We start from the raw sequence: 24654 nt of genomic DNA on the forward strand, positions 1-24654 counted from the left end.
AGAATGGCCATCATCAAAAAGAACACAAATAGCAAATGTTGGCGAGGGTGTGGGGAAAAGGGACCCCCTGTACACTGTTGGTGGGAATGTAAATTGGTGCAGCCACTATGGAAAACAATACGGAGGTTTCTCAAAAACCTTAAAATTGAACCACCATATGGCCCAGCAGTTCCACTCCTGGGCATATATCCAAGAAAAACAAAAACATTAATTCAAAACGATACATACACCGTGCTATTAACAGCAGCACCATTTATAATTGTCAAGACTTGGATGCATCCTAAGTGCACACCAGTAGGTTGGATGGATAAAGATGATGAAGCATATGTATGCAGTGGAATACAACTCACCCACAAAAAAAGAAGGGCATTTTCCATTTGCGGCCCTTCACTTTTCATATTGTTTGGATAAATACCCATGAGTGGAATTACTGGATCATTTGGTAATTCTACTTTTAATTTTTGAAGAACCTCCGTGTTGTTTTTTAAGTGGCCACGCCAATTTACATCCCGGCCAACAGCGCACAGGGTCCCCTTTTGTCCACGTCCTGGCCAACATTACTATTTCTGGTCTTCTTGATGCTAGCCAGTCCAACAGGTGTGAGGTGATGATTGCGTTGTGGTTTTGATTTGCATGTCCCTGATGCTTAGTGGTGTTGAGGATCTTTTCATGGAACTGTTGACAAAGAATGCTGCTTCTGTGGGCGGGGGGAGCACCTGCAGGAAGGCTGCTCTCTGGGCAGCGTGTTTTCTGGGCCGTGTGTTTCCAGTGCGGTTCCGTGTCTACCCCGCCAACCTTGCTGGTTCACTTGGGACCATGCAGACACTACTCAGCTCTGACTGTCTCTTGGTTTCCTGATGACAGTTCTCCTAGGAAGTGATCGGAAGGTTGGGGGACGATTACAAAGCATCAACACTGAGTAAAAGTAATTCTCTCTTTTTACACTCTTTTTAAAAGGCATGAAAGAATCACTGATGTCCTTGATCAAAAAAACTATGTAGAAGAACTGAACCGGCACTTAAGGTAGGACTGTCTCCTTTTTCCGCTGTTGTGGTCCATCCTCAGTACTCGGTAATTGCCTGGTGGAACTTTTTTGAGCTGCCGTATATTTATAACTAACTTATTTCCAAGCCAAAAGGAAAGGTTATCATTCAATGCTCATGTGTACAGACTGGAGAACTGTGATTTCTTGATGAAGAGTTTTGGAGAACTCTCTGGTCCTTCGTGTTGTGCAGTTATGCTATTTAGAGAGTAACAAATGAATCCCGACCGGCCACCCTGCAGCCCGCAGCCCACAGCCCCCTGGTTGGAAATCACTGCATGGGAGGCGCTGTTGCTGCTGGATTGGAATCAGCACACATCCCTCCAGTGTTGTTTGTTTTTTTTTTTTAAGTGGAGGTTCTGGGGCTTGAACCCAGGACCTCGTGCCTGGTAAGCACACACTCTGCCATTGAGCTATTACCCTCCCTACTGAGAAAAAGATCGTTGATCCGTTCCTAGTTTATTGAGCGTTTCGATGAGGAATAGGTGTTGAATTTTGTCCAGTGCCTTTTAGCGTTCATGAAGTTAATCATGACTTTTATCTCTTAATCTAGTGAAGTGATACATTTTATTAATGAACTTCTTCATTCTGACCGTTCCCGTATCACAGGGGTAAACTCTACTTGATCGAATGTCACTTTAATAATTTAACATATGTACTAACTACTATATATAGAATAGGTAGAAACAAATGTCTTCTGTAGAGCCCAGGGAACTATATTCAATATCTCTTAGTAACCTATAATGAAAATGAAATAGAGTATGAAGAGGAATATGTACATGTATGCCTGAAACGTTAATGCCAGAAATTGACACATCATAACTGACTGTTTCGATTTTAAAAATAATAATAATAATAATTTAACATGTACCCTGACCTCATAGTCCTGTAGCTTTTCCCGCTGACGTGGTGTCAGGGCCATGCAGTTCACAAAATGCATTAGGAAGCTTTGCCTTGTTCCTGTGCCTGGGAACACCTTCAAGTTCATGACCATTATTTGCTCCTTGAAAATCTGAAGCTCAAAGTCTGCCTGCAGGCAATACTTTGCCAACTTTTCAGTTTTTCCTTAGTTGTTACTTCATCTAGCTTCTCTCCTTTTGGGGATATGTCTTTTTTGGTAATTCATGTTTCCTAAGAAACATATAAATTTTATCAATGTTTTCTAAGTTATATAGTGAGTACAGAACTGAAAATGGCATACTCCTAAAACTTTTAATTCCCTCCATATCTTTTGTTTTGTTCTCTTTTCCACTTCGCGTCATTTTGCGTTTTTCTTTTTGTGCCTCCTGATTCTTGAACCTTGGCTCATGAGCCTTGCCAGATTTGTTTCTTTGTAGCCCCCTTTCACCGGCAAGAAGCACCCGTTTTGGGCAGGAGGGTGGTTTCCTTGTCTGTAAAACAGAGTAGCAATAAGATTTCTCTGACAGGGTTGTGGGAGAATTACATGAGTTGTTGCATTGAAAGTGCTTAGAACAAGGTGGGAGCATAGAGCTCAGTGTTAGAGCATTTGCTTAGCATGCACGAGGTCCTGGGTTCAACCCCAGTACCTCCATTAGAAATAATAAATAACCCTAACTACCTTTTTTTACAGATAAATAAAATGCTTAGAACAAACAGGGCCTGGCACATTGTCCAAAAAGAAAATGACTACTATTATTTTTGTGGTTATTATTGTTTTTTTTTTAATCAAGTCTACCTTAGCTTTCTATGTATTTTTCAGTATGAAAGCAGTACATATGACTTAAAGAATATGTGAAAAATGGCACAAAGTATAAAAAAGATTAAAAAACACCTTTGATCCTTCTACCCAAAAGTCCCAATATCTGGTTATGAAAGTTACATTAGATATATGACTGCCAACACATTTTGGTTCCCATCTATCGTGTTAGGAAAAAAACTGTTTTCTTTCCAGTTGGCTGAAAAAGAAATGGGTAGCATATTTGGGAGGGTGGGGGGAATACATTGAAAAGTTCTAAATAAATAAATAAATACATACATACATACATACCCACATACACCTCATACACATGTATTTAGAATTCTCATCTATGAGTTAATTGGCAACCATTTGACACTGTTTCATTCAGGAAACCTAGGAATCTGTTCTCGTTTGCGGGTTGGGAAAACAGTCGGTATTTATAAGTTCACATTTACTTAATATTTTATTTTTTTACAGCTGCACAGTTGGAGATCTTCAAACCAAGATCGATGGCTTGGAAAAGACCAATTCAAAGCTTCAAGAAGAGGTTTGTAACTTACTGACATTCTTAAGACAGAATGGCCAAGGCTGAGAGAAATGGCGTGGTCGGTGTGTCTGACCAGAGCTGCGCGCCGGCAGGATGGGGAGTTGCCAGCCGCGGGCCGAGCTGCACGTGGGCTGGGCAGTCTCAGAATTTCGCGTCCTCAGAGTGTCCGTGTTCTGCCCTGTGCGGGGCGCCCATGAGCCAGTCCAAGTGACACAGGTTTCATGACCTCATGGTCGTCCCAGCCGGAAAAGCCCCGCTCGTGCTGTGAATGCGCTGCTCTCTCCCTCCTCCGCCACCTCCCCTGTGACTTAGTGTGTCTCCCTGCTGCCCACGAGGCCCAGGCTCTGTTCCGAGGTGAAGGGACCCGCGCCCACCCCTTCCGTGTCTCAGCCTCTCAGGAGCGTGGAACCGGTCCCCCCACAGCGTGGTCTTTCTCTGCTTTCTCACTAGGAAGAGAGAGAATGAAAGGACAGGAAGAAGGAGGGCTGAGGCCGAGGAAGAAGGCTTGCTGCCCGCTGCCCGGCAGTCTCCCTGGCGGACACATCTTGTCTCCTGCTAGCAGGAGGCAGGTTGCCCAGCCTTTCTGAGGCTTTGCACAGGTAGCGGGCCCCGGCTGCTCGGGCCTCCCCAGGTCTCCCTGGGGAGGAAGCGGGCTGTGAGGGGGGCCGGAGAGGGACCCCCGCGGTGTGGAGGCAGGTTCCCGCCGAGAGGAGAGGCCTTTGTAACAGAGGACCCCAGTTTAAGGCTCTCTCTCCTGAGGGGCCAGCTCGGAACAGCTCTGAGGAGAGGAGCACTCAGACTTGTGAGGGGAGCAGGAGGTTCAAAGGCAGCGTCACGGGAGAGACGTCACTGCGGTTAGAACCGAAGGGCTCGAGTGCACCTGGGGTGGGTGGGCCTTTGGGCCTCAGTTCAGGGAGGTGGGTCTCGGAGCCCCACTCTCCTCACCTCCAAATCGGAGGATAATCCGTACCTCACAGTAGTGTCATCAAGCTAAATTTAGCTTAATAGCGTGTGATCGCCCTCCCCCCGTACTTGGTGTGTGGCGGTGCTCGCAGACCTTAGCTGGTTTTAGGACAAGCAAGTTCACACTTTGTTCTCCCAGACCAGGCAGCATGCTTTGAATGAAGATCTAATTTAGCTTCTGAGACTAAACAACTGGGTTATGGCAAACGACTGTAACAGGAAACGTACTTTAGAGAAAAAGGACACCTCTCTCTCCAGGGGGCGCTCTGCGTCCCCAGGGAGTGGGGCGGGAGGTAGCATGTGGGTTTCGCCTGCTTTTTTCCGCTGTAGCGACCAGCCCCCTCTCTTAAGGCCTTAAAGATTCTTATGTGGGCACAGCCAGTCGTGTTTAGAGGCCCTGGTCCTGGGTTGAGAGTCTGAGTGGATGTAGACGCTGTTGAGGAGGTGAGGCATTCAGTGCCTTGAGCCCCCTGTTCGTGAATGAAGCTAAGAGCACAGCCTAGTACGGAGGGCACGTCTTGCTTCTTTGTCCTTCTCCAGCCTCACCTTCTGTATCCAGGCAGGTTCAGAGGCTGGGTGAGGACAGGTTGGTTAGTGTATTTACTCCTTGTCCACCTCGCCTCCCCTGCTAGCCTCTGAGCAGGTCCACCTGCTCCTACACACTTTCCCCCAAATGCCGTTAACTCATTCAGGGCACGGGAGGTGGCGTGCTTGGGCATGTCCTTAATGGTTTGGCGGTGAGTCCTCTCCCAGACTCTTTAATTCTCTCTCCAGTGGTAAGCTACCTTTTGCCCATTGGCTAGAAAAACGGAAAAGAATGAACAATCAGGGAAAAAAAACAAAAGCCCATAATCCCTTGGCTAAGTGACAGCTGTTTTTATCATTTGGTATATACGGTCCCCATCTCTTCCTAAGCATGTTTAACATGGTTGAGTTTTGGGTTTTTTGTTTGTTTGTTTGTTTGTTTTTAATTAGAGGTGAGAGCATACTCTGTAACCTGCTTTGTTTCTCTTTTGGTATTATAAGTGTGTTCTCAAGTCATTAAAAGCTTTCATAAACATTTTAATAATGACATATTTCTGTTTTATGTTTCCACTGTGATTTATTAAACCATTTCTAATATTGGCCGTTCAGGCTGTTTCTTTATATTTTGTGTCCATAAATCTTTGCCCACACATAGTGTGCTATCATTTTTGTAAAAGAAGAAAATCTGGGGAGGGCAGAGATGGCTGGGGCAGGGGTGGGAGAAAGATTTTACTGTACACATTTTTATATCTTTGGGATTTTGAACCATGTGAGTGTGTCACCTATTCAAAAGAAAGACATAAAATATCACATATGTGAAAATGTACAGTCAATTGCTAAGATGCCAAATGTTAGTTTTAAGTTGAACAGTCAGAGTTGTTGTGATGTTAAGAAATATAAAAATCTTTCTTCATCAGCTTTCGGCTGCCACAGACCGGATTTGTTCACTTCAAGAAGAACAGCAGCAATTAAGAGAACAGAATGAATTAATCCGTGAGAGAAGTGAGAAGAGGGTGGAGGTAGGGGCAAGGCCTGGCGGCCGGGCGGCTTGCTCCTTACCCGGACGTGTCCGCCGCGCAGCTAAACACAGAGATGAACAACCCCCAGACCTCACAACGTGCACACATGCTTCATTCGATGCCAGGAAGTCCCTCCTGGCCGTGCCCTCCCACGTCACTCTCAGGCCACCAGGACCACTGAGGGTTTCCCAGGCACACTGCACCCTAGCCTCTGGGCCTTTGCGAGTGAAAGTTTCTGTTCCCTCTTCAGCCCCTCCCTGGGATGCTGCACCTGGCGCCCATCGGTGTGCCGGGGCCCTCCTCCTCCCGTGTCCCCATAGCTCGTTGCACCTCCCTCCAGCATAGGATCCATTTGCTGTTTTGTGGAGCTGCTGGCTTGTGGCTGTCCCATATGATGACTCGAGGGTCAGGACCATATCTGCTTCATCTCAAAATTCACCCACTGCTAAAACCATGCTGGACAGGGAGATATGCACTTAGCATGCACGAAGTCCTGGGTTCAATTCCCAGTACTTTCACTAAAATAAATAAACCTGATTCCCCCCTGAAAAATAAAAATGCTAGATAAGTACTAAATGGTGGACTGAATGAGGGCCTTTCCCACTCAGAATCACTGTTCTATTTAAAAGAAAATTAACTATAAATTGTTTTCTGAACCTACTTTTTCTTTTCAAAAATCTATTGGCTTGCTCCCATCCTTCAAGTTCAAAGACATTTCAGAATGTCTTTAAAATGTTAACCTTTCTCTATTAAAAGAGAAAAACTAAAAGCTTAAAAAATATAAATTAAAAAAATAGAAATTATGCTGTTTTAAAAAATTATGGTATATTTTAAGACACTTTGTAGTTAGCTTGCTTCCATAAGCAAACCGTTCTTCTGGGCTGTTGTCTGATTACAGATGACGAAACAGGACACAAAGGTTGAGCTGGAGACTTACAAGCAGACACGGCAAGGCCTGGACGAGATGTACAGTGACGTGTGGAAGCAGCTGAAGGCGGAGAAGAAGGCCCGGCTGGTGAGTGTCCGGGCCTGAGCATTGTCGCAGAGTTCCCCCGGAGCCCTCCAAGTTGCTTCTGTCCACGCCTCTCACACGCATGCGTCAGCCTGCTCTTAAAACAAATGAGTTTTTTATGCAAATGAAGTTTTTAACATGTGAAAAAATACCCAAAAAGAGTCAGAAATTATTCCTTAAAAAAAAAAAAGGCTTAAGTCTACCACTCATTTCTGCATTTTTCCCAATTTTATAAACCTTCAGGGATCCCTGTGAGCCCAGATTCCTGGTTTCTCTGACGTCACAGCCTCGGGTCCGTTTATCTCCAGCCTCGACTGTGTGTCAGTGACCAGTGTGTTTTATTAAACCGAGTTCTTACTCCTGCTTCATTTCTTTGCTTCTTTGCAAGGCCGTAGGAACACTGTCCTGAGTTTTCCAGGACAGAACCATTTCAAAATGGTTGCACCTTTGTCGCCATCAGGCAGCAAACCACTGCAGAGATTCTAACACCGCAGCACCAAACCAGCTTCTAGCAGTCGAATAAAAGATGTACATTCTTCCAGACCCTGCGTGGTGATCTCAGGTCTGAAGAGTGCGGCGTGGTTGCTGGAACTCTGGGCTCACGTTGCCACCTTCCAGCTTTGTGCTGACTGGATGCAGAGCCAGTGTTCATTATAAAATGAGAAAAGGGAAAAACCTTAGTCTAGTTATGCTCCAGACTGGTCTTCTTCCAGACGGACTTGTCTACATTTTCCTAACGCATTCTGGTGATTGCCCCAGCTCCAGCCGTGGTTACGTTCATTCCTGTGATCTACTTTAATAACATTTTCCTTGTTAATATCCTTCTAAGGAACTAGAGAAAGAACTGGAGTTACAAATTGGGATGAAAACCGAAATGGAAATCGCAATGAAGCTACTGGAAAAGGACACCCATGAGAAGCAGGACACTCTGGTGGCCCTGCGCCAGCAGCTGGAAGATGTCAAAGCCATCAACTTACAGATGTTTCACAGAGTTCAGGTGGGGATTGGCTGTGTGTCTGCATCACAACCTGGTTTCCGGCTGCTTGTCTCCGGTGGTGGAGCGTGTCCCGTGCTGCCTTTCCGGTTTTAGGTCACTCTTCCTACACAAGGAGAGAGTAGACACAGCAGTGAGGGCCTAGCGTGTGCAGACCTGGTCCTAGGCCGTCTTACGTGTTACTGTATTTCTTTTATTTGAGTCTCCCAGCAGTCCCTGAGATACGTTTATAAAACGGGGGGAAATGCCAGTGACAAGGCAGAATCGAAGGGCTAAGTCACACGCGCCTGGTGGCCCAGTCCATAAATAGAGCTGAAAACCGAACTGTGCCTTTTCAGTCCAAACCTGAACTCTGCCTGTCATATCGTCACTGCCCCCTTGCCTTCTGTTTCCCTCTACTTCAGGGACCACGTGTTTGCCTCAAGAAGTGGAGAAGTGGCTGAAGGGTATGTGTTAGTATTGCCTTTTCAAGCTTTGCCAGTACGTTAATCTTGCTGAGTCCCCAGGCCACACAGCCAGCTGGCTGCTCCCGTCCCTGGGCATTTCAGAGCAGTCAGGGGAGCTAGCCCAGAAAGGGCCAGTCGCGCCAGAGTCTAAAAGGCAGCACCTAACCACTGCGATGCTTTCTTTCCCAGAAGCCACCCAGAGGGATACCATTCTGTGTCCTCAAAACTTTTCTTTTTTTGAAGTTCTGTTTCCTATTTTATTGCTAAAACAATCCCACTTAGAGGGGCTGGGGGTATAGCTCAGGGGTAGAGCACATGCTTAGCATGAACAAGGTCCTGGGTTCAACCCCCAGGACCTCCACTAAAAAAAAAAAAATACACACACACACACACATATACATACATACATATATGTATGCATATGGTTCAAAACAGTCCCACTTCCTTTTCCATAGATGTGGTCTCACTCTTACTTATAGTAACATCTGTGTCAAAGATAATGTGAAAACAGTACAGATAAGTTGTGTTATTTTGTCCTATCTTTTTTTGAACTATTGCATAATCAATATTATTGTAATAGCAACAATGAAAATTGAAGCAAAAACAGAAAAGGAAGAAAAGAGTTTTACTATCTAAATTTTTCATGTTTTCTTCTGGTTTTGGTCGGCATGTAGACGTACACGTTAATGCACGTTAGGGGAAACTAAACTGCTGTGGTAGCTTAGCAGAGCCTGAAACGGAGCGGCTCAAACACATGGAAGTGTGTGTGTTACATAACAGTTCCCAGGAGAGCAGTTTCTCCGCCCGCAGTCATTCAGGGACTCTGACTAACGGCAGCCCCAGCTCTCAAGGCCACTTGAGCTGTCACATTCTTGCCAGTGGAAGCGGGCGGAAAGCACAAGTCTGGAGCCAGGGATTTGCTCTCAGGCAGTGAGACAGCAGGTGCACACGTCGTTCCGTCCAGTCACATAGGAAAGGGCTGGTCAGCAAGGCCAGGTCCGGCTGCAAGGGCAGCCTGGGACTGTTGCTTCTGGACCACAGGCCAGGTGAAGGGGGTGGGCGGGGGGAGACAGAGTTGTCTCCGCTGCAGTCGGCCCCACCGAGCTGCCCCCAAGTCCATAACCCCGGCCGAAGGGCAGCCTCCTCCCCAAACCCACAAGGCCTGTGTCCGAACTAGAGGACCAGCTGTCTGTCACGGTAACCCGTCGGCCCAGGATAAGCTGGTAGAGCGCCGAGATGCCTGTTGGGAACGAGGAGACAAGGGACACACGGGGCAGGCTCTGGACCGGAACCGTGAAGGCTGCCCGGGGCACCCAGGGCTCCATTGCTCAGCATGTCTGGCTACCCTGCTCTGCCTTCTAAGGAGCACGTTGCCGGCCCCCAATGGCCCCGAGGCCACCATCATCTACAGTGCATGAGGGTGGGCCCTGGGGACCAGGCCCTCCTGGTGGCTGCACAGCTGTGGCAGCCAGCTCCCTGCCGGTATCAGGCTGCTGGCCTGGAGGCTGCACTAGGGGTCCAACAGTCAGGTATTTTTCGGACCAGACTGGTGGTTTCTTGGACATCAGTTTCCCTCTGTGCGAGCCTCTGGTCTGCTTGCGTCCGCCTGACCTGTGTGTCCATGACCACAGTTTGTCTATTGATTAAACGCAGCTCCCACCCCGGCTCCATTTCTTTGCTCCATCAGTCCCTCTTATGTTAGTGGCGGGTCACCTGGAACAGCAGCTCGTGGTGGGAGGAAAGCAGCCAACTCTGATCTTCGCTGCAGGACGCCACAGGGCCTCCACTCTTCTCTCAATCAGTTAGAAAACTAGTTGGCTTTTCTAACCCGTGAGGACCCTGCCTTCGGGCTCTCTCCCTGTCCATCTCTCCCTGCAAACCCCTTGCTTACAGCACATCCTAGCATTTCGAGCCCTGGCACGGCTGGCATCAATTCCATTTTCTGAGCTTGGGCAACTGACAGTTTGACTAAATGTTTGCCATAACCAGTAAGGGTCACCCGCTTACCACCTTGTAAGGTCTGCTTTGACAGCGCCACACGCCTGGCTGCCAAGTCAACGCTGCACACGCTGGATTCCCAGTGGCAGCACCGCCCCCACGTCCCTCCTGGCGCTGCTGGAGTTCTAGCATCCTGTGTTCACTTCATACCCATTTTTCCCTCTGGGCTTCAGATGCAGAAGATTGAGGCCATTGTATCCCTCCGTCTGGGGCACTATAATAAAACACTTCTCTTGTTTCCTTATTCCTTATGTCCCCTACCCCTATTCCCATTCTCTTTCCTCTAGGCCGGTATTCTAAGGTGTCCTTTTTATTCGTATCTTTTTATTTATGTTGTCATTCTAAAAGCATGCTGCATGATTTTCAGGACGTGCATTTTAATTTACAGAGGTAGTGTGGTGCTGTGATCTCACCCTGTTCCTTACTTTCTCTGTTGGCGCTGCATCCATCCACGAGGCTGCCTGGTGCTGGCTTCTTAGCGCAGTTTGGTTTCCCAGCGTGGGCACCCACTGCGTTTTCTTGCCTGTTCCCCCAGTGATGGGCACCCGGTTTTCCTCCCCTGCACTGGCGCAGGCAACGCCCCAGCGGCTAGCGCACACTTCTCCCTCTGGATCCTGGGCGGGTCTCTTTGGCAGATGTGATGCGAGTGCCCTGCCAGCCAAACTCTCCCTTTGTGTCCTTGGTTTGCATAAGCCCAGACACATTGCTTTCCAGGAGAGCCGCACCAACACACGCTCCCTCCAGCCGCGTCCAGTGGTGCCTGGATTGTGAGGGTACAGTTGTGCTGGGGGTTGAACCCTGGACCTTGTGCATGCTAAGCATGCCCTCTACCACTGAGCTCTGCCCTCCCCCCACAACATCTTTTATTTGTAGGCTTTCTGATGATGGCCGTTCTGACCGGTGTGAGGTGATACCCCGCTGTAGATTTGATTTGCACTTCTCTGATAGTTAGCAGTGTTGAGCCCGTTCGCGTGCCCGTTGGCCGTCAGCATGTCTTCTTTGGAGAGACGTCCACTTAGGTCCTCTGCCTCCTGTTTGATTGGGTTGTTTGTTTGTTGTTGTTGTTGAGCTGTATGAGCTGTTATTGTGATAATCATGTTCTTTTTCTCCCTTATTTATGCAGCAACTTATATAGATAGATTTATGGTCCTGGAATCCTCCTTGACCGTGATATATTTAATATACTCTTGGCGGGGAGGGCGTATCTCCAGTGGTAGAGGGCGCGCTTAGCATCAATCCCTGGTACCTCCATGGAAAAACTAAATAAACAAACCTGATTACCTCCCCCTGCCTGCATAAATAAACATGTAACTCTTGATGCAGTTAGCCACTATGTTATATATATTATCTATGTGTTTGTATGTGAGATGGACCTCGAATTTTCTTTCCTTTTACTAGCCTTATTTGGTTTCAGAATCGAGGCTGAATGGGCACTACAGAATAAGCTTTCCTGTTCACTTTCTCGGGAATAACTCATTTAAGATAGCAAGTATCTATTCTCCAGAAGTTTTGAGAACCCATGTTACAGGATTCAGCTGGGCTGGGCTTTGGGGATAGGAGACTGTGGCTACCATTTCAATTTATTGAAATCTTACTAGCCTATTCCTGTTTCTTCTCAGGCCAATTATGGTATATTTTTATATTTTTCCCCAAAATGTGTCTGTGTTTGTTTAAGTTTTCAGATGTTTTAGCTTATAGTTGTTCATAATACTCTTCCAGAATTTTTAAATCTCTTTCATTCAGCATTTTCTTATTTGCGTTTTCTTTTTTTTCTTATTCAGTCTTGCCAGAGGTGTGTCTGTCCTAAAAATCTTTTCAAAGAACTGCCTTTTTTTTTTAATATTCTTTATTGTTTGTTATTGTTTCTTATTTCATTAATTTTTTCTACTCATGTTTGTCATTTTTTTCTTATTTCTTCGGGGTATTTTCAATTTCTGAAATGCGTGCTTAGCTCATCTGTCTTATCTTTTTTTAACTTCATAAAATATTTTGTTTAAAGTTAAAAATTACCAACACATACTGCTATAGCTATGGTCCTCAAATTTGGACAAAAGTATTTCTAAGAAGCATGTTTTTCACATTTTAGCATCTCTGAAATCGAGATGCCATACAGTCAAGAGCATGACAGGTTTCGAGCAGCAGTTTTCCCTTTCTTAGTCGTGTGTCAGATTAGGGTGCGTCTTAATCTGGAGTCAGTTGTGCATTTAATATGCCTTGAACACTTTACATTACTTCTCTTCCCATGTTGTTTTTGGTAGAATTGTTTCCTAAAGCAGACGGCTCCTTGATCTCGGCTCTCCTTGTCAGAATTCTGTGCGCTCTGTAACATCTTTGCTCTCGGTAGTCCAGTTTTCCTAGTAGCTTCGTTAATGTACTGTGGACGACTGAAAATTTGAGTATGTAGTGGATATGATATTAAATTGTGAATTAGTGGGACTTATGAAATGTAACAGCGTATCAACATTTGACAATACTGGTACTTGATATCCTGTTAAGGAAATTTGCTTCCAAATTTTCAGCTGGAAAGTCCCTGGAATAACTGGAAAAGAATCACAACTACATGATTTTTTAGATTTTTGGTACGTATGTTAAGAATTGTGAACAAATTGAAATGTCTGGGTACTGATCCTCAAAACAACCAATAAAATCTCAATTATGAAAGAAAAAAAATCAAGGTGCATCTTACACTCAGTGGCATCTTCAAGTGTAGCAAAAAATTGCAGCGTGTTTTCAGTCTTTCAGCTCTAAGCGTTTCATAATTTCTCTTCTGGTTTTTTTAGCTCAGTTGTTTTTTAATAATATGCTATTTCATTTCCAGATACAAGGTATTTTTTAGCTATTCTTTTTTTGTGTATGTCTAGTTTTATTACATAAAAGCCGGAGAAAACAGTCTGTGTACTATTCTTAAGAATTTATCAGGACTTCCTTCTGTCTTCAACCTTTCTGTATCCTTGTATTTTAAGAGTGTCTCTTGTAGATGCACAGAAACATGGTGCTTTTTTGGCTCCCTCCTGGTCACTCCGCATCTGCCGTGGTTCAACGCCTGCACACGGTCGTGGGCATGCTCTAACCTCCACCCGGGTGCTTTCTCTCTCTGAGCCTCCCTCTCTGGCTCAGAGAAGCAAGGGCTAACGTGACCCACCGCGAGAACCCTGCAGGGGTCTGTGACCTCATCAATGTGCCTGGCTCGTGAGCAAAGCTCAGTAACGTTGAGTCAGATCCTACCCTGAAGGTCCTTTTCAAAAAGGGGCAAGGACTGTCCAAACAGAAGGCTTCATTACCTCCATCTTTGCCTGTCTTTATGTTGGTGACGCTGGGAGCCTTGGCCCAGTCTGTCTTCCCAGGCTGTGCAGAAGAGGAGCAATTAATAAAATGCTCTTGAAAGTTACCCCAAAAAATGTTACAAAAGTGCAAGGTGAAGAGTTGAATCCGCTTATATTTTTTATTTAAAAAAAATTTTTTTAACTGAAGTACAGTCAGTTACAATGGTCAATTTCTGGTGTACAGCACAGCGTCCCAGTCATGCATGTACATACACATATTCGTTTTCATTGAATCTGCTTGTAATCCAGAGCAGGCACAGGGGTGAGGGAGAAGCAGAGAATGACCCTCTTTCCTTGCTTTTATAGAATGCAGAGAGCAGTTTACAGCAGAAGAATGAAGCCATCACATCTTTTGAAGAAAAAACCAATCAAGTTATGTCCAGCATGAAACAAATGGAAGAAAGGTAATCACTTCCCCCTGGCAGATAGATATTCCCTAGAAGGAGCTGGGCCTGGAGACCGACTCAGAGTCTCTCTCAAAAGTACAGACAGGTTGGGATGCTTGTCCTTCAGGTCTGCAGTCTAGCCCGGCAAGGGGGCTGGATTCCCTGGCCTTGCCTAAGCATGTGTTCACTTAATCATCCTTTGGGTTCCTGCACCACATTGTCCCCTCGGGGTCAGAACTATCCGATAAGCTCCTTGTCACTGTCACATTTAAATAATAGGTCAGTAGGGAATCAGAATAGGGTCAAGAAATAGACTCACACAAATAGAAGTAATTGATTTTTTTTTTACAGAGGTGCAAAGGCAGTTCATTAGAGAAAGGATAGTCTTTTTAATAAATTATATTGGAACAATTGGACATCCATAAGCAAAAAAAAAAAAAAAAGGAACCTCAATCTGTATCTCACCTTTATACAAAAATTAACTCAAAATGGATCACAAATCTACATGTAAAACTTAAAACTATAAACCTTTTAGAAGAAAACAGGAGAAAATCTTTGTGACTTTGGGTAGACGAAGAGCTCTTAGACATGACATAAAACACGTTCCGTAAGAGAAAAGCTTGATAAATTGGACTTTACCAAAATTAAAACTTTTGTTCTGTGAAACACACAATTAAGAGATTAAGTTACAGATTGGGAGGAAATTTGCAAATCACATATCTGACAAAGGACTTGTATCCAGAATATCTAAAGAACTCTGAGAACTCAACAAACAGTCCAGTTTGAAAATGGACAAGAGACGTGAACAGACACTTTACCAAAGAGAACATACTGTTGGCAGATAAGAGTCTGAAAAGATGTCCAGCATCACTAGCCATTAGGGAGGTATGGGTTAAAATCACAGTGTGATGCCACTGCACACCTAATAGAACAGCTTTTAAAAACTTGTGAATCACTATATTGTGTACCTGTAACATGTAATATTGTGCATCAACTATACTTCAACTAAAAAAACATGATATGTAAAAATAAATAAATACCAAACATACTCTCATTATGTGACCCACTGCTGGCTGTCAGCCGTAAAAAGGGATGACCGCTGATACACACGAAAACTTCGATTGATCTCAAAAGATATGCTGAAAGAAGGAAGCCAGTCCCCAAGGTTATATGAAGTATAATTCATTTACTTGGCTTTAGGGGCGGAGAGAGGGTGTGACTCAGAGGGGCAGCACTGAGGAGCTTTGCAGGGTGATGGAACTGTCCCGTATCACCTGTTAGAACTGACTGCGGTGCTGGTTACCTGAGCTTCTGCCTGTGCTAAAAACTCGTGGAACGAGCCACGCCAGGGAGTCGAGGTTACCATATAGTAATTTTTAAAAAGAAAAGAAAAAAATTCAAGTCAGCAAGCATATGCAGAAGAATCGTACCGTACATCATAAGGTTAGATCCTTTCCTTAACAGAGATTTGGTTCACTTGGTCTAGGTTGCAGCACTCGGAGAGGGCGAGGCGGGGGGCCGAGGAGCGGAGCCACACGCTGCAGCAGGAGCTGGGCGGGAGGACCAGCGCCCTGCAGCAGCAGCTTGCCCAGCTGCACGAGCAGTGGTAGGAGCCATGCGGGCAGCAGGGGGCGTGGGAAGCGGGGCGACAGTCCCGCTGCAAAGCCGGCCCTGCAAAGGCTAGGATTAGGATGAGAGAAGAGATGTCTGAGGGGTTTTGGCGGCGCAGGTGGTAATTAGGTTTATTTATTTTTAATGGAGGTACTGAGGATCGAACCCAGGACCTTGTGCGTGTCCGAGCTCTTCCCCGTCTCCCCCGTCCCGTAGCTGCTCGGCGTGTGCCTGCGCCAGCTTCCCGCTGCACGTCCCGGAGCAGGTGGCCCGGGGGGAGGGAGCCTCACCTCCAGGCTTTGTTGGAGGGTCTAGATGTTTCTTGTCTAATGACTTGGGTTGTGGATAGTGGGTTTTCCATGAAATTTTATTATTTAAACTAACTCAAGTTTATTCGGGGAAAACAGCTCAAGTCTAGAGAAAGAGCTGAAATCAGAAAAAGAGCAAAGACAAGCTCTTCAGCGAGAACTGCAGCGCGAGAAGGACACGTCGTCCCTGCTCCGAGCAGAGCTGCAACAAGTCCAAGGGCTGAAGAAGGTATGGCGGCTTGTGGGAGACCGCGCGCTTCTAGCGTCTCCAGAAACCTCTGTGTGGGAGCCTCCCAGGGGGCGGCGACCCGCACGCAGACGCCCTCCCCCCACCCTGGGGGCGCCTGCTCTGGGAGGAAGAGGCGAAGACAAGTCATAAGCCAGTGAGCGAACCGGAGGGACTCAGTCACGAGGGCTAGGAAGGGACTAAAACAGGAGAACGCCCCCGCCCTGGGAGCAGAGCCTTGAATGGTGAACCGGGGCAGCCACGCGGGGACAGCGGGAAGAGGGAAGGTCTGCCGTAGCGAAGGAGCAGAAGACAGGGCAGTGTGGCTGCGGTGTGACGAGCAGAGGAGGGAGGAGCTCGGGCCGGGAAGGAGACCCCGGCTTCCGGACCTCGGTTTTGTCGTGTTGACTCTGGTAACGGGTCCTGCAGCAATTTGACCCGAGAAAGGCCCTTTAATTCCTGTTGGAAAGTGCCTGAAGCCCCTGGTGGGAGGGCCTGCTAGGCCCAGCATGGGGATCGGTAGGGGTGGGGGAGGTTCCTCAAGAGCCACTCAGACTCGGAGGTGAGAGGAGAGGACTTCTAGAAAGTTCTGCATCATGGAACACACCCCCTTTAAGATTTGAATTACACACACCCTGCAAAGGAAACAACGTGTCTAGCATTACCGGTGAGCCCCAGCACCCCTTTGTGAGCCTGCGCTTACAGGCTCGGGGCAGAAGGCCCGGGGGTGGCTGAGGGGACTGCCCACCACTCAGGCCTGAGCCCTGCCGCTGCCCCGGGAGCAGCCCTGAAACCCCGAGTTACTTTTCTGGGGCTTCGCCACCCTGCACCCTCAGGGTGCGCTGGCCCACATCACAAAGGGCGGTCAGCGCCGCTGCCCCCAGCCAGCATCTCTCCGCGGCGCAGGGCCTCCGGAGGGTCTTGCCACTGTCGTCAGGAGGGAGACCCCAGCTCTCGGCCTTCACCAGCCAGCCTTGCTCATTTATTCTCAGGAAAGTTTGACCAGCCTTTTCCAAAACACAGTTTATTCATAAACTAGCTTTGCCTGATGGAAGTCTGTCTTTCTGTAGAAGCTCAGACAGGCAAAGCGCTGTTTGCGCCGCGAGGGTCCATTCTCAGTGTTCCTGCCCCCGTCACTCTCCGCGCCATCCTCCAGGGGCCCACTCCGGAGAAGCAGGCTAGTGAGAGGGAACGCGTGAAGTAGCCCTGCCTTGAGTGAGGTTAATGTGACAAACTGTTTCTTGCTCTTGAAAAACATTCCAACCCACTTGTCGCTGTGATTACTAAACGTTTAAAAAAGGAGCGAGGGGGACTTTGATGTGTCGAGCATCTGGTGCGTTCGTTTTAGGAGCTGCGGGAGCTGCAGGAGGAGAAGGCCGAGTTACAGAAGGTTTGTGACGAGCAAGAACAAGCCCTCCAGGAGATGGGTCTGCACCTCAGCCAGTAAGAACCCCAGCGCCTCCATCTGCCGCTTGCAGTCACACCAGCCTGCCCCCCACACTCCTCGAGCCCCGAACCTGACGAGGTCCTGCCGTCAGAGGCGGGAGGGCCAGGCGGGGAGGCCTGCCAGCTGTTCAAGGGTCCCCTCCCTGCCAAGGAAATGGGCCGCAGGGAAACAGTGCTGTTCGGGGTTAATTAATTCATGAAGAATATCCTTTTTCTGGTGCCCGGAACCCTCATGTTCACTAACTCAGTGTCTAGGTCCCGAGGGAACCAGGTGGGTGATGGGAGGGTTGCTGGCGCGGCCTGCTGCCAGAGCAGAGGGAGTACTGTGGCTTGAGGATGCGAGCCCGCCACGGGGCAGGAGGGCACCCAGCAGGGCCGTGTTCCTCTTGCCCGGTCACTCCCGCGGAGGCCCCGGGTTGGCCACGCCCTCCTGAGTGCCGCGCAGGCGCGGTGAGCGGGACAGCCGCCCCCCACCCCCACTCCCGCCCCCACCCCCGCACGAGTACGCCGACCAGAAAAGGTCCAGAGACGCGAGCTGCCGTGAGCAAAGCAGGCGCACGCTCAGATAGCGCACACTCGTGCACAGCTGTGGGGGTTTCCTGTCTGGAAAGCTGGCAGGTGTCGAGCAGTGCGCTGGGCTGGCGCACAGAAGTATCGAGAGAAATGAGAAAGGAAAACAGTGGAACTCTGGTGGGAATGTGGTCTTTTCAGTGGTCGGACGTGAAGATGCTGCTCGACCGCCATCCTCTCCCACTCACTGTGTCTTCCTAGACCAGCTCGGGGCTACTGATCCATCACCTTCTGCCCCAAGCACACCTGCCACCTCTCAGGCTGAGTGCCCTGTGCGGCTGCCCCCACCCTGAAGGGAACTCCTCGAGAGCGGGCAAGGTCAGGTGTCCGCTCCTAGGGCGTCCCTGAGACCAAGGAGAACCAGGTGGGAGGCTGGCGTGGCCCTGGCTTGGCACTGGCTTCTTGGGTTTGCAGTGGTGTTTAGAGAGAGAGGGAGGCGTCCTCAGGGCGCCCTCCCCCTTCTCAGGCAGCTGGCACCACTTTTTTCTCCTGCCTGTCCTCTTCACATTGGACAGACAGCAAACAGGGTCAGGGACACACTCCTAGTGGGCACAGGCCTCAGAAACACGGGTGGGCTCTGGTCTTGAGACGCAGCCCTGCACTTGGGGCCTCCCAGCGCTGCTGCCCGACCCAGCTTCAGAATGTCCTTCACAGTCAGGTTGTGCAGGGGTTGACGTCGGGGACACACACCCCTGATGGAAAAGCCTGTTCTCAGATGCCCCTACCAGCTACAGACACGGCTGCCCAGTTTCTCTCTGCTGTCAAAAAGCCGAAAGCTGACTGTGGGTTTACTTGGTAAGAGTCTGGAAGCCTCCCTAGTGAGGCTATGAATGATCTCTCCCTCTCTCTCTTTTTTTAAGGTCAAAGCTGAAGATGGAAGACATCAAAGAAGTAAATAAGGCACTGAAGGTACTGGATTATTAATGTTCTTATCATAAGAATCACTGCTCACTGGTCAGCTGGTGCTAATATCCTCATGTGCTCCTAGGCTTTCTCACAGCAGTCGAGTGAGAATGTGTCGGTTGAGGGTGGCTGTTATCACTTGATAGGAGAATGCTGCTCAGCCCTGTAACGTGGCTGAGACGGGGACGCTGACAGGTGGCGGGTAACCTAGGTCCTCTGGTTCCTCTGCAGTGAGCCAGTTTAACATTAGGCCTCAACCACAGGTGCCCCAGTAAAGAAACAAAAAGTGGCAGAAAGAGAGATCCAGGGATTTATTTATTTATTTATTTATTAGTAGCTCCCCCTTATTTTATTTATTTTTCATATATAAACATTTTTTATTGAGTTATAGTCATTTTACAGTGTTGTGTCAAATTCCAGTGTAGAGCACAATTTGTCAGTTATACATAAACATACATTCATTGTCACATTCTCTTTCGCCATGAGCCACCACAAGATCCTGTGTATATCTCCCTGTGCTACACAGTACAATCTTGTTTATCTAGTCTACGTTTTGTAATCCCAGGGATTTATTTTTCAATAGTGAGAGTAAGACCTTTCTCTCCAGGGGAGGAACTGAGGCCTCCCTGCCCCACTGAAGTGCCCGGTGCCGTTTCCGGGGGCCACTTAAGCCCTGAGCCAGGCCAAGTTTCTGGACGTTTTGGGGAGGGCAGAGTGGCGCGCAGCACTGAAGGAGAGCGGAGCATGTGGTCCAGGTGACCCTGTGCGGTGCCGGCTGGCCTGCTGGGGCCGGACAGTGGAGGGGAGGGGGTGGATGCTCCAATCCACCGCCCCCCTCCCAGGGCCGTTCAGAGGCCCTACCCCTGCTCCACCCTCCAGCCTCAGCCCCGCTGGGCAGCAGAGCACGCGCGCGCGCGCGCGGCCGCTTCACAGAGCAGAGACCCTGATGTCTCCAGGCATCTGACTTCCAGGCTCCGCCTATCAGAAGAGGCAGAGTGTCACAGCAGGTGACAGCTGCCTGTGCTTGCAGTTAGCATCACTTTATTTCATCCTCCCTTGTAGACTGGAAATTCCTTGGATGTCTTTGCTGTGAGCTGTTTATGTCCCCTGCATTACACAGAAGTTTGCACAAAATAATGTTGGCTAACAGGGCCAGAGGGGCAATAAAAACCATAAAATGGGACTGCAGGGCCCAGAGCTGTCAGACACGAGGCTGAAAGCCCTGGGCGCGGTGCTGCAGCCCTGTCCTGAGATCCCCCTGTGTGAGAAGGAGAGTGATGGCCAACAGATGGCCAAGGAGCCAGAAAAGTACACTGGGCCCTTGACCCCTTGGACTCCTTGTCCTCGAGGCTCAATCATTCGTGTACCCTAGCTTTCCCGTGGAAAGACCTGCCCACGTTACTCTGAGGATCGGAGCTCAGCACGTGTGGAGAAGGGCTTCCTGTCTCCTCAGCACGTTCCCAGTCTCTCAGCAGGAACTGTCCTCACGTTTTCTGGTCTGGATGACACGTTGGCCCTCCTCCCTTCTGCCAGTACAGGAGGTACCTTGGATAACGTCTTAGCCAAGGTTGGGGTCACGAGCACCAGATGCTGGTTCCGTTTTCCTTAGCCGGAGAGCATTTAGTGAAAGGGGGTGGGTGAGCCTCAGGTTAACAGGAGAGTGGAGAATCTGGTTTGAGGCCCAGGGGGCAACCTGCAGAGGCTACAAAGTCAGGGTCGGGGACAGTCCCGTGAGGCCACTTCCAGTGGGGAACAGGCAGCCCCTCAAAAGGAAACCAGGCGCTTTGGGAAGGGACTGCAGAGGCCTGGCCGAAGGATGAACACAGCTAAAGGCTCATCAGGGGCCGAGCCATGAACTGGGACTCTGTCCTTTCCTCTTCAGGGCCACACGTGGCTGAAAGATGATGAAGCAACGCACTGCAAGCAGTGTGAAAAGGAGTTCTCCATCTCCCGGAGGAAGGTACGTGGGGTGGACCTCCACCCACTCACCCAGGGCATGAGTTGGCGCCCTGTCCAGGTACCCTTTCCTGTCCCGGAGGCCTGTGGGACTAGACCCACCGCATCGCGAGCATGCACCCTGGTCTGTCTCCCCATGCAGATGACTTTTGGGCCCCTGGCCAGCCTGTCGCAGGCCTCGTCTCCCCCCTGTCCTCTCAGTGAAGGGCAGAGTTCTTTGGAAGCTGGGGCTGTTTGTGTGCAGAACTGGTCTAGGTGTGTGTATCAACTGAAATTCTTTGTAAGCAACAAGACCAAAGTCTGGCTAAGTTAGGCAAAAACAATCTACAGGGAACCCACGGGCAGCAGGTCTCAGGACAAAGATCCAGGTGGCAGCAGAAGCTCACTGGCAGTCTGCACAGCACACTTGCCTCTGCCTGTGGTGTCTGCCCTCGGGTGCTGGGCCTGGCCTTTTGTCCCAGGTTGACGGGGCAGTGATGGACCAGTTGAGCAGGACAGAGGCAGTATATAGACCCCATGCAGAACAGGGAGCCTTCACTAAATGGAGAATGCCTGCCACGCTGCCGCCACCACCCATCTGCACTGCACGGATGGATGCCTGTTCTCATCTGCCTCGTTAACAGCCTCTCTGTGAAAAAGAGGAAGCAAAACTTCTCCCAGATTCTTGTCAGTGCTTTGCAATAGGCTCAGAGCTAGAAACAACCCTCCTGAGACTGCCTCTGAGATCGTGCTTGTCCCCAAGGCCTTCTGGAAGTTGAGGTCCCACAGGCATGCCTGGCTGTCCCCACACCTGAATGGCCCAGCTCAAGATCCACTGTCTAGCCTGATTGGGGCGGGTTGTTGGCAGAAGTGATGTGTAGAGCCTGGAGGAGCAGGGGCTGCATGGGTCCTTTTCTCGGTGTGAGCCACAGGCCCACGGTTCATGGCAGCCCTGTTTACAGAGAAAGACCCCCTCTCAGGGAGTGGCTGGCCAAAAAAACATTGGGTCACCACCACAGAAGCAGCAGTTACAGGGAATGACCCCAGGCTCTTTAAGTAGTGTGGATTACCAAGTCACTGAGTCAGAGTTGTCAAGTCCAATGAAACACCATTTAAAGAAAAAGAACCTTACTCATGCCAGGATACACTCCTCAGCCAACACCCCATGGATTTTACAGGAACGTAAGTGTAGAAACACAAAAGACGTCTACAAGAACCCCTTCCAAACGGATACGTGCCTCTGGGCTCGGGGAAAGGGATTTTACAGTATTAAGTAAACTGAAAGGCCAAGGGAAGCCGTGGGTGTGCGGGTCCATGGAGCACAGCACGTTCCGTGACTGCTTCTTTTCCATCCTCCAGCACCACTGCCGAAACTGTGGCCACATCTTCTGCAACACGTGCTCCAGTAACGAGCTGGCCCTGCCCTCCTATCCCAAGCCAGTGCGTGTGTGTGACAGCTGCCACACCCTGCTCCTCCAGCGCTGCTCCTCCTCCACCGGCTCCTAAGTGGGGGGTGGGGGCTCGGAGGGCCTGCCTTCTGGACCTGTCGCCTGGCCGGTCTTCAGGGGCCAGGGGTGTGTGGGCAGCTTTGGAAGAGTGCCAGATTGTTTGGGTTCCAGGGTGGCCAGGGGCTTGGGAGGCTGGTTTTCCAAAAGAATCAAAGGGAAGAGTAAGATCCTCGCCCGGGCTGCTGGCACTCTGGAACACACGCTGCGTGCAGGGCCAGAAGACGTACACACTGCTCCTTTCCAAACTGTATGGATTCAGCGCCTTGGGACTGAAGCTCTTCCTTCTCACTTGACACCACTGGCTGTGGTTCAGATAGAACTTCGTGATTTTGCTGCGGTCACTTTTCACTTTGCAGAGAACTGAACTATTTTGCAGCAGTCCCACTAGGGTTGTGAGTAATCAGTCCCTTTCTCACCACCACCACCCTCTGTCCCCCAGTGTGCCTTCCCTGCCTGTCAATTTACAATTTCACACCCTTGTGAATATCCATCGTTAGCCCTGCAATAAAAGCATTTATTTTTCATTCTGGTGCAGAAAATGGAGGTGCTTGTGTCAGCGTCACAGGATGGTGCTCAGAGCACCCCCCACTTTAGGTCTAGAGGCCCTCAGTGAGGGCAGCTGTATTGGTGGGTTCTGGGGTTGACTGTCCCTCTGCCCAGGTAAGCCAAGGACAAGTTGGGCCATTAAGTCCATCGGCAGGCACAGAGGAAGTACTTGTCACCAAAGCGTCAAAGTTGTTCCCTTATATACAAGGGAGTTGATTACAGATGGAGACATCTGTAGGGAAGCACCTTCCAGGCAGTCACTCTGAACGTCAGAGACGGTGCTGGCTAGGACAGGTGCTGTTTGTAAGCTGTGGAAAACTGGCTCAGAGCCTTCCTCTGGAGCCCCACCTGAGTGCATGCTCACTGCCCCTTCCCCAGACCAGAGTTAATGGCCTTGAATGTCCAGGTTCCGAGGGTTCAGGCTACTGAACTGTCACAAGCACTGTAATGCAATCCAGACAAGACAGTCTGTCGGTCTGTGGGGACTCACCCCTTGCTCACTGCCCGTCTCTAGCTCCCACCATCTCTGGCCTGGTTTTAGCTATCCGGCCCCTGCTTGAGGGCCTGGCTTCCCTCCTGGGTGCCATCCCAGCAACCCACAGCCTGGCTGATTCCGTACCTGCTGCTCCCTTAAATACATCTGTGCTACGGGTGAGAACCATGGGAGGCGTGCCCAGCGCCAAAGCCACATTCCTTCCAAGCTGCAGATATTTCAAGCAGAGGGGCCCTTCTCCCTCCCCTCACTTAACCTGGGCAGCTTCTTTAACCCCATTTAGGACCCAGGCCCACTTAGGAAGTTTACACTACCCGCACCTGGTCTGGCGCTAAATGTCTGTACCTTGTTTTCAGTGCACCCAACTCCGACTCCAGCTTGCTGGGGAGCCTTAGGGAAGTCTCGTCACTTCTGAGCCTTAGCTCTCATCTGCACACATAAAAAAGGAAGCCGGGTAACACCTCCCTACTTCAAGACTGTGACGACAGCTCAGTGAGTATGAGGTCCCCACCACTGCCACACTGAGTGCCCTTGGCTTTGTCGTACCTGTTTTCTCCCAATCCAGCCCCCCTGCCCCAAGCAACGAATGTTCAACAAGCATCACTTACAGAGGATCCTTGTGCCAGTTACCAACATCCAGTTGTGTGCAAGAGAACACTTTTCTACAAAGACGTCAAATATGCACCTGAACTTTGGAACGCTGAGTCCCTGGTTTGGCAACCTCCCCCTGACCTGGGCAATGAGAGGACAGATGGTTTATGGCTGTGCTTCTCCAGCTTAAATGCAAAGGTTGATTACCTGGGGGTGAGGCTTGGGGAAGCAGGTGTTATGTTAAAATGAGACTCAGTGTCTGGAGGTTCTGGTTACTCCCAGAAGCTCCTGGGTAATGCCGGTCCCTGGAGCGCAAGGTTCCAGAGAACCAGAATGGTTCTAGACACTTCAAAAGCCAAATGGTTCCAGATTAGCTTACTCCCCAAGTGTCTAGTTCTTGCTCCTTTTCTTCCTCCAACAAGCCGTGTTTTTCAACAAAGATGTTCCTTATGAAAAACTGAAGGACCCAGAAAAGGAACCTTCCTTGTATCTTAATTCCCCCATAGAATAACTCAGCAAAGATCTCACAGGTAAATACTAGGTTTAGAACACAGCTCACCACC

The 24654-nt window shown here is 49.2% G+C and overlaps 1 protein-coding gene across 3 annotated transcripts in view; it reads left to right on the forward strand.

The window, feature by feature from the left end:
- RUFY1 (RUN and FYVE domain containing 1) overlaps positions 1–22985 on the forward strand; it is a 44157-nt gene extending 21172 nt beyond the window's left edge. For 2 of the 3 annotated variants that reach the window (XM_031437968.2, XM_064480168.1), the window contains exons 7-18: positions 958–1023; positions 3219–3288; positions 5694–5795; positions 6694–6810; positions 7637–7804; positions 13875–13972; positions 15441–15560; positions 15973–16102; positions 17448–17542; positions 18976–19024; positions 20901–20978; positions 22313–22985. In XM_031437968.2, the coding sequence (XP_031293828.2) occupies positions 958–1023; positions 3219–3288; positions 5694–5795; positions 6694–6810; positions 7637–7804; positions 13875–13972; positions 15441–15560; positions 15973–16102; positions 17448–17542; positions 18976–19024; positions 20901–20978; positions 22313–22459 (1240 nt within the window). In that variant the 3' untranslated portion in view covers positions 22460–22985. The remainder of the gene's footprint in view (positions 1–957; positions 1024–3218; positions 3289–5693; positions 5796–6693; positions 6811–7636; positions 7805–13874; positions 13973–15440; positions 15561–15972; positions 16103–17447; positions 17543–18975; positions 19025–20900; positions 20979–22312) is intronic. The other variant, XM_064480167.1, reaches the window with a different exon arrangement.
- The last annotated feature ends 1669 nt before the right edge of the window (positions 22986–24654 follow it).

Source organism: Camelus dromedarius, chromosome 27 (assembly GCF_036321535.1).
Source record: "Camelus dromedarius isolate mCamDro1 chromosome 27, mCamDro1.pat, whole genome shotgun sequence".
Classification (NCBI taxonomy): domain Eukaryota; kingdom Metazoa; phylum Chordata; class Mammalia; order Artiodactyla; family Camelidae; genus Camelus; species Camelus dromedarius.